Source organism: Marmota marmota, unplaced genomic scaffold (assembly GCF_001458135.2).
Source record: "Marmota marmota marmota unplaced genomic scaffold, marMar, whole genome shotgun sequence".
Taxonomy (NCBI): Eukaryota; Metazoa; Chordata; class Mammalia; order Rodentia; family Sciuridae; genus Marmota; species Marmota marmota.
The window spans coordinates 31,053,945-31,064,298 of record NW_025999977.1 but is presented as its reverse complement, the minus strand read 5'-3'; the positions used below and the strand labels follow the sequence as shown (position 1 = coordinate 31,064,298).

The following is a 10,354-nucleotide window of genomic DNA, read 5'->3' as shown; positions in this document are numbered from 1 at the left end:
CAAAAAAAATAAAATACTTGGGAATCAACCTAACAAAAGAGGTGAAAGACTTATACAATGAAAACTACAGAACCCTAAAGAGAGAAATAGAAGAAGATCTTAGAAGATGGAAAAATATACCCTGTTCATGGATAGGCAGAACTAACATCATCAAAATGGCGATATTACCAAAAGTTCTCTATAGGTTTAATGCAATGCCAATCAAAATCCCAACGGCATTTCTTGTAGAAATAGAGAAAGCAATCATGAAATTCATATGGAAAAATAATACAAGGGGGAGAAATGAAGGTCAGTAGAGGGGGTAGAGAGAGAAGAGGGGAGGGGAGGGGAGGGGAGGGGGGATAGTAGAGGATAGGAAAGGTAGCAGAACACGACAGTCACTAGTATGGCAATATGTAAATCAATGGATGTGTAATTGATGTGATTCTGCAATCTGTATATGGGCTAAAAATGGGAGTTCATAACCCACTTGAAGCAAAGTGTGAAAGATGATATATCAAGAACTATGTAATGTTTTGAACAACCAACAATAAAAAAAAAAGAAAAAAAAAGAATTCACAAAATAGCTCATGAAATTAAATAGTTATGACAAGGTTGCAGGATATAAGGTTAAGTACAAAAGTAAATCACTTTCCTGTATACTGGGAATGAGCAAGTGAAATTTGAAATTAAAATATATTAACATTTGTACTATCACACCTAAAACCGAAATATTTGTAAAAATCTAACAAAATATGTACAATATCTATATGAGAAAGACTATAAAACTCCAATGGAAGATATCAAAGAATGAAAAAAATGGAGAGATATTCCATCTTCATGAATAGAGACTCAATATTGTCAAGATGTCAGTGTTTCCCAAGTTGATTTATAGATTCAACACAATCCCAATCAAAATCCCACAAGTTATTTTATGGATATCAACAAATTTAGTTTATATGGAGAGGAAAAAAGACTTAATTCAATACTGAAGGAAAACAAAGCCAATGAACTAACACTGCTCAACTTCAAGACTTACTATAAAGCTATAGTAATCAAGACAGCATGACATTGCAGGGAAAAAAAAAGATCAGTGGAACAGAAAAGGGAACTCAGGATAGACTCATATAAATATGGTCAAATAGTTTTTTACAGAGAAATAAATTTAATCTTCCAAAAAATAGTGCTGGAACAACTAGATATCCATACGCAAAAAATAATGAGAGTGTAGACTTTATATCCTTCACAAAAACTCAAAATGATTATAGACCTAAATGTAAAATGCAAAACTTACAAAACTCATAAAAGATAACATAGGCAAAAACCTAGATAACCTTGGGTATAGCAGTGGCTTTTTATATACAACACCAAAGATTCACTCCATGAAAGAAATAATTTATAAACCAAGTTTCACTGGAGTTTAAAATGAAAGACAACGTAAAGAATATTAGAAAACAGGTCACAGACTGGGAGAAAATATTTTTTTAAAAATCTGACAAAGAACTGTTATACAAAATGTACAGAGATTACTTTAAATTTCACATTAGGGCAACAAACAACACAAGTAAGAAATAGAAAAAAAATCTGAATGGACACTTCACCGAAGAAGTTGTATAGATGGTAAGTAAGTAAAAGAGGTTCAACATGATATGTCATCAGTGAACTTTAAAACAGTGAGATACCACCATATACTTATTAGAACAGCCAAAATTCAAAACCCTGACTACACCAAATGCTGACAGGGTAGTGAAGCAATAGGAATTCTTATTCACTGCTGGTGGAAATGTATAATGGTACAGCCATTTTAGAAGACAACTTGGAAGTTTCTTATAAACTAAATTGTTGCCATAATATCCACAGTTATACTCCTTGGTATTTATCAAAGAATTGAAAATGTATTTCTATACAAAAGTCTGCATATGAATGCTTATAACAGCCTTATTCATAATTGCCCAAACGTGGAAGTAGCCAAGATATCTATCATTGGGTGAATGGGTAATTATATTGTAGTACATCCAGGTAATGAAATATTATTCATCACCAAAAAGAAATGGTCTGTCAAGCCATGAAAAGACCTGGAGGAAGCTTAAGTGCATTAATAAGTAAAAGAAGTCAATTTGAAAAGACTGCACACTGCATGATTCCAGCTATATGACATTCTGGAAAAGGTCAAACTTTCTGGAAAAGACAGAAAAATGTAGAACACCAAGTGTGAACCCTAATGTAAATTATTGACCTTGGGTAATAATGATGTGCAAATGTATCATGAAATCAACGATCATTGATTTTAACAAATATACCTCATGCAGGATATTGCTAATGGAGGAGTTTTTTGGTTTTTGTGTTTTACATGGGGAAGTATTTGGGAACTCTCTGTATTTCGGCTCAAGTTTGCTATAATCCTAAAAGTGTTCCATAAAATGTCTATTAAAATTTTTATGTTTTAAAAAGATGATGACAAAAGAAAACACATTGAGGCCTAAAGTTACCATGGCTATTTCATAAAGGAGTTTGAGAGACTTTTTCTGGGAATCTACTTTTCATTTTTTTCCCCAAGAGTAAATAGGCAAATTGCTGAACAAATATTATGTTCAGTTTGTTGTCACATAATCATTTATGTATTTTTTTTATTTTCAGAAGAATAAAGTACATCATTCATGGGATACACAATTCTAATAACACTATTTCCAGGAAAGGTTGAGGAAAATGGCCTTATCTTAATGTCAAGTATTTATTGTTTTCATGTTAAATATTAATGAATGCTTTAACAATGCTTTTTAAATGTTATGTTTTGGTAGTATTTGATTTTAAATTTTACTTGATAACCTCTGTTTTGATCTTTTTCAGGTATGCAGTTTTATGTGGCCAGGTATCTGAGTTTGAGGGCTTACAAAACAAAGTCAACTATGGATATTGCTTCAAGGTATTTATCAACATTAAAAATGCTGTAATGTAGTTATATGTTTAATTAACAGGTGTAAATCAGATTATTCAACAAATTAAGCTCTGGGAATATTTATGTTGTTTAAATTGTGAGCAGGAAATGAAATGGCACTCTTTAAGCTGTACTGTGACAAAAAAGAATCAAACTATTTGGGCAATTAAATATTATTATTATTCCAAATCCTGGAAATAAGTCACATAGGAAATGAGTGCTATTTTTTTTCAAAGATACAGGGTTAACCTCTTAGTTGTGAGCTAAGTTATTAACATCATAAGTAGACTGGGCGTAATTACAATCTACATATGAACTTGGCAGGAGCAGATAGGGTCCAATATAAAGTTTAAACTTGCAGCAGTAGATGAATAAAATAAGTAATTCACGTACACATCACTTATTATTTGCCTTTAGTTATTATAGCCCAATAAATAACCCCTCAGGGTCATCATTTAATTATATTAATGGTTGGGGTAAGGAAGCCTCTGAGACAACACTCTAAGTCACTTTAGAGTTTACTTTTACTAGGAGTTAGTTCAGTTCCATTCAGTAATATCTGAAACTTAGAAGATGACTTTTCCTTTGGATATTTCTTTCAGGAACATCTAGATATAGCAATCACACTTTTACCTGAAGAACCCTTTGTGTATTACCTCAAGGGAAGATACTGTTACACTGTAAGTTGAATGCCTATATTTATAAATCTTATTTAAATGCACTATGAGTATATGATAGAGAGATAACTTATTCATTATGTTTACTGGGTGCCAATTGTAGGGAGACTATAAAATCAGCATAAATTTTGTATGAGTGCTTATGTTTTTATAATTGTGCATAAATGTATAATTTGTATACTATTTTAAAATTGTAATGCATATGTTATAACTTTAAAACTTGAAATTTGTTTATATATGTATAAACATGCATGATTTTTGCAGTTGTCTCACTTTGTGATCTCTTGGGTTGGCATCAACCACCCATATGCATTCACTTTGTATATAGGAACACTACTTGCGGTTCTGTGGGAAGACTTCTTTTCATCCAGCAGTGTTTATTGAACATAAATTATGTTCTGGCTAACTGACCAAAAGATGAATAGAACACTATGTTTGTTTTCAAGGAACTTAATTTAGAAGAGATATGAGACAGTGCTCAAAGAAAGCAGCTGGTCAGCCTTAGACCCAGTGTCTAAAATGGCATCATTAGTTTACAGAAGTAACTGAATGTGGAACTATATCTTAACAGGTACATGGAAAAGTTACCATGAAAGGGAAATTCTATTTGTAAGTGTGAACATTAGGGTGGACAAAAGAGGTGACTTTCTTTTTAAGACTGAAAGAGGAATAGAGGTAAAGAAATTTGCTTTTATTGCCCACCCGCTGAAGATTAAATGTATATTTTATAGTTTATTTCTTGTTGCCTTAATCCTTAAAACAGTCCTGTAAAGCAATTATTCTTCCAGTTCTAAACAGTTCAGAATTTGAGTCTTTGTGATGTTAAAAACCTCCCCACAGTCCTAACTAATTAGTCTTTGAAAAAGCCAACATTGAAATTAAAATTTGCTTAATTCCCAAAATCACATTCTTTATATTATGTAACATAGGAAGGAAACTTACATTTTAATAAAGAAAAAGGAAAAAAAGTAAATAACCCATTTTTCCCATTTTAGCCTAGTTGTGAGACTGTAGAGTCAAATAGAATGATTTTTAGCACTCATGTTTTTATAATCAATATAATGTTCTAAAACACAGGATGATGTCTCCATTCCCTGTAGTACTGCACTATTAAATATACCATTCTTTTTTTTTTTTAATTTTTTATTGTGGGTTGTTCACAACATTACAAATTTCTTGACATATCATATTCCACACTTTGATTCAAGTGGGTTATGAACTCCCACCTTCACCCCATACACAGATTGCAGAATCACATCAGTTACACATCCATTGATTTACAAATTGCCATACTAGTGTCTGTTGTGCTCCGCTGCCTTTCCCATCCTCCCCCCTCCCCCCTCCCCTCCCCTCCTCTCTCTCTACCCCCTCCACTGTATAACCCTGAGGGTCTCCTTCCATTACCATGCAATTTCCCTTCTCTCTCCCTTTCCCTCCCACCTCTCATCCCTGTTTAAATGTTAATCTTCTTCTCCTCTCTTCGTCCCTACTCTGTTCTTAGTTACTCTCCTTATATCAAAGAAGACATTTGGCATTTGTTTTTTAGGGATTGGCTAGCTTCACTTAGCATAATCTGCTCTAATGCCATCCATTTCCCTGTAAATTCTATGATTTTGTCATTTTTTAATGCAGAGTAATACTCCATTGTGTATAAATGCCACATTTTTTTTATCCATTCGTCTATTGAAGGGCATCTAGGTTGGTTCCACAGTCTTGCTATTGTGAATTGTGCTGCTATGAACATCGATGTAGCAGTGTCCCTGTAGCATGCTCTTTTTAGGTCTTTAGGGAATAGACCAAGAAGGGGAATAGCTGGGTCAAATGGTGGCTCCATTCCCAGCTTTCCAAGAAATCTCCATACTGCTTTCCAAATTGGCTGCACCAATTTGCAGTCCCACCAGCAATGTACAAGTGTACCCTTTTCCCCACATCCTCGCCAGCACTTGTTGTTGTTTGACTTCATAATGGCTGCCAATCTTACTGGAGTGAGATGGTATCTTAGGGTGGTTTTGATTTGCATTTCTCTGACAGCTAGAGATGGTGAGCATTTTTTCATGTACTTGTTGATTGACTGTATGTCCTCCTCTGAGAAGTGTCTGTTCAGGTCCTTGGCCCATTTGTTGATTGGGTTGTTTGTTCTCTTATTGTCTAATTTTTTGAGTTCTTTGTATACTCTGGATATTAGGGCTCTATCTGAAGTGTGAGGAGTAAAGATTTGTTCCCAGGGTGTAGGCTCCCTATTTACCTCTCTTATTGTTTCTTTTGCTGAGAAAAAACTTTTTAGTTTGAGTAAGTCCCATTTGTTGATTCTAGTTATTAACTTTTGTGCTATGGGTGTCCTATTGAGGAATTTGGAGCCCGACCCCACAGTATGTAGATCGTAGCCAACTTTTTCTTCTATCAGACGGCGTGTCTCTGATTTGATATCAAGCTCCTTGATCCATTTTGAATTAACTTTTGTGCATGGCGAGAGAAAGGGATTCAGTTTCATTTTGTTGCATATGGATTTCCAGTTTTCCCAGCACCATTTGTTGAAGATGCTATCCTTCCTCCATTGCATGCTTTTAGCCCCTTTATCAAATATAAGATAGTTGTAGTTTTGTGGATTGGTTTCTGTGTCCTCTATTCTGTACCATTGGTCCACCCGCCTGTTTTGGTACCAGTACCATGCTGTTTTTGTTACTATTGCTCTGTAGTATAGTTTGAAGTCTGGTATCGCTATACCGCCTGATTCACACTTCCTGCTTAGCATTGTTTTTGCTATTCTGGGTCTTTTATTTTTCCATATGAATTTCATGATTGCTTTCTCTATTTCTACAAGAAATGCCGTTGGGATTTTGATTGGCATTGCATTAAACCTATAGAGAACTTTTGGTAATATCGCCATTTTGATGATGTTAGTTCTGCCTATCCATGAACAGGGTATATTTTTCCATCTTCTAAGATCTTCTTCTATTTCTCTCTTTAGGGTTCTGTAGTTTTCATTGTATAAGTCTTTCACCTCTTTTGTTAGGTTGATTCCCAAGTATTTTATTTTTTTTGAAGATATTGTGAATGGAGTGGTTGTCCTCATTTCCATTTCAGAGGATTTGTCGCTGATATACAGGAATGCCTTTGATTTATGCGTGTTGATTTTATATCCTGCCACTTTGCTGAATTCATTTATTAGCTCTAATAGTTTCTTTGTAGAGCCTTTTGGGTCTGCTAGGTATAGAATCATATCATCTGCAAATAGTGATAATTTAAGTTCTTCTTTTCCTATTTTGATGCCTTTAATTTCTTTCGTCTGTCTAATTGCTCTGGCCAGTGTTTCGAGAACTATGTTGAACAGAAGTGGAGAGAGAGGGCATCCCTGTCTTGTTCCAGATTTTAGAGGGAATGCCTTCAGTTTTTCTCCATTCAGAATGATGCTAGCCTGAGGCTTAGCATAGATTGCTTTTACAATATTGAGGTATGTTCCTGTTATCCCTAGTTTTTCTAGAGTTTTGAACATAAAGGGATGCTGTACTTTGTCGAATGCTTTTTCCGCATCTATCGAGATGATCATATGGTTCTTATTTTTAAGTCTATTGATGTGGTGAATAACATTTATTGATTTCCGTATATTGAACCAGCCTTGCATCCCAGGGATGAATCCTACTTGATCATGGTGTACAATTTTTTTGATATGTTTTTGTATCCGATTCGCCAGAATTTTATTGAGGATTTTTGCATCTAGGTTCATTAGAGATATTGGTCTGTAGTTTTCTTTCTTTGAAGTGTCTTTGTCTGGTTTAGGTATCAGGGTGATGTTGGCCTCGTAGAATGAATTTGGAAGTTCTCCCTCTTTTTCTATTTCCTGAAGTAGCTTGAAAAGTATTGGTATTAGTTCCTCTTTAAAGGTTTTGTAAAACTCTGCTGTATACCCATCCGGTCCTGGGCTTTTCTTAGTTGGTAGTCTTTTGATGGTTTCTTCTATTTCCTCAATTGATATTGGTCTGTTTAGGTTGTCTATATCCTCCTGACTCAATCTGGGCAGATCATATGACTTAAGAAATTTATCTATGCCTTCACTATCTTCTAATTTATTGGAGTATAAGGATTCAAAATAGTTTTTGATTATCTTCTGTATTTCTGAAGTGTCTGTTGTGATATTGCCTTTTTCATCCCGTATGCTAGTAATTTGAGTTCTCTCTCTTCTTCTCTTCGCTAGCATCGCTAAGGGTCTGTCGATTTTGTTTATTTTTTCAAAGAACCAACTTTTAGTTTTGTCAATTTTTTCAATTGTTTCTTTTGTTTCGATTTCATTAATTTCAGCTCTGATTTTAATTATTTCTTGCCTTCTACTTCTTTTGCTGTTGTTTTGCTCTTCTTTTTCAAGGATTTTGAGATGAAGTATGAGATCATTTATTTGTTGGTTTTTTCTTTTTTTAAGGAATGAACTCCAAGCAATGAATTTTCCTCTTAGAACTGCTTTCAATGTGTCCCATAGATTCCGATATGTTGTGTCTGTGTTTTCATTTATCTCTAAGAATTTTTTAATTTCCTCCTTGATGTCTTCTATAACCCATTGATCATTCAGTAACCTATTGTTCATTCTCCAAGTGATGTATGCTTTTTCCTTCCTTCTTTTATCGTTGATTTTCAGTTTCATTCCATTATGATCAGATAAGATGCATGGTATTATCTCTACTCCTTTATATTGTCTAAGAGTTGCCCTGTGACATAATATATGATCTATTTTTGAGAAGGATCCATGTGCTGCTGAGAAAAAAGTGTAACTGCTTGATGTTGGGTGGTATACTCTATATATGTCAATTAGGTCTAGGTTATTAATAGTGTTATTGAGTTCTATAGTTTCCTTATTCAACTTTTGTTTGGAAGATCTGTCCAGTGGCGAGAGAGGTGTGTTGAAGTCTCCCATGATTATGGTATGGTGGTCTATTAGACTCTTGAACTTGAGAAGAGTTTGTTTGACGAACATAGCTGCACCATTGTTTGGGGCATAAATATTTATGATTGTTATGTCTTGTTGGTGTATGGTTCCCTTAAGCAGTATGTAGTGTCCCTCTTTATCCCTTTTGATTAACTTTGGCTTGAAATCTATTTTATTTGATATGAGTATGGACACTCCTGCTTGTTTCCGAAGTCCATATGAGTGATATGATTTTTCCCAACCTTTCACCTTCAGCCTATGTATGTCTTTTCCTATCAAATGCGTCTCCTGTAGGCAGCATATTGTTGGGTCTTGTTTTGTGATCCATTCTACTAGCCTGTGTCTCTTAATTGGTGAGTTTAAGCCATTAACATTTAGGGTTATTATTGAGATATGGGTTGTTCTTCCAGCCATATTTGTTTATTTCTGTTACTAAACATGGTTTGTTTTCCTCTTTGATTATTTCCCCCCCCTTTACTGTCCTACCTCCCACTGTTGGTTTTCATTGTTATTTTCCATTTCCTCTTCCTGTAATGCTTTGGCGAGGATGTTTTGAAGAGATGGTTTTCTAGCTGCGAATTCTTTAAACTTTTGTTTATCGTGGAAGGTTTTAATTTCATCTTCCATCCTGAAGCTTAATTTCGCTGGATACACAATTCTTGGTTGGAACCCATTTTCTTTCAGTGTTTGAAATATGTTATTCCAGGATCTTCTAGCTTTCAGAGTCTGTGTTGAAAGATCAGCTGTTATCCTGATTGGCTTACCCCTAAATGTAATCTGCTTCCTTTCTCTTGTAGCTTTTAAAATTCTCTCCTTATTCTGTATGTTGGGCATCTTCATTATAATGTGTCTAGGTGTGGATCTCTTATGATTTTGCACATTCGGCGTCCTGTAGGCTTCTAGGATTTGGGATTCTGTCTCATTCTTCAAGTCTGGGAAGTTTTCTCGTATTATTTCATTGAATAGACTGCTCATTCCTTTGGTTTGGAGCTCTGTACCTTCCTGTATCCCAATGACTCTTAAGTTTGGTCTCTTAATGTTATCCCATATTTCTTGGATGTTCTGCTCATGGTTTCTTAACAGTCTTGCTGAGCTGTCTATGTTCTTTTCCAGTTGAAATACTTTGTCTTCATTGTCTGATGTTCTATCTTCTAAGTGTTCTACTCTGCTGGTAGTATTCTCCATTGAGTTTTTAAGTTGGTTTATTGCTTCCTGCATTTCTAGGATTTCTGTTTGTTTGTTTTTTATAACCTCTATCTCCCTGTATAGTTGATCCTTTGCTTCCTGGATTTGTTTGCGTAATTCATTGTCGAAGTGATCTTTCATTGTCTGATTTTGCTGTTTAATGTCTTCCTTGATACTCCAGATCATCTGAAGCATGTATATCCTGAATTCTTTATCTGACATTCCATCTGCTGCAGCTGTTACCTCTTCTAAAGTTGCGTTGACCTGCATTGCTTGTGGTCCTTTCTTTCCTTGTCTTTTCATACTGCTTGCGTATCTTTCCTGCAGGCGCGGGCGGCGGCTCTGCTCTCTCCTTATTCCAATTGGGGTGTCGTGGCTACCACGCCGGCAGGTCACTGGGCCTGTTCTGGGCGCTGGCGGCGGCTCTGTTCTGCCCCTACTCCAATTGGGGTGACGAGTGTACCACGCCGGCAGGCCACCGGGCCTGATCCGCCGGTCGGTTGCAGGTTTGCCTACCCTGCAGGCGCGGGCGGCGGCTCTACTCTGCCCCTACTCCAAATGGGGTGACGTGTCTGTCGTACCGGCAGGCCACTGGGCCTGTCCCGCTGGTCGGTCGCAGATCTGCCCACCTTTCGGGCACGGGTGGAGGCTCTGCTCTGCCCC

General features: G+C 35.9%; 1 protein-coding gene across 7 annotated transcripts in view; it reads left to right on the top strand.

Annotated features, from left to right (window-relative positions):
- Positions 1-10,354, top strand: part of Rmdn2 (regulator of microtubule dynamics 2) — a 96,507-nt gene that overhangs the window by 64,776 nt on the left and 21,377 nt on the right. For all 7 annotated transcript variants that reach the window (XM_015479752.2, XM_015479751.2, XM_048804538.1 and 4 more), the window contains 2 exons: positions 2,827-2,902; positions 3,517-3,594. In XM_015479752.2, coding sequence (XP_015335238.1) covers positions 2,827-2,902; positions 3,517-3,594 — 154 coding nt within the window. The remainder of the gene's footprint in view (positions 1-2,826; positions 2,903-3,516; positions 3,595-10,354) is intronic.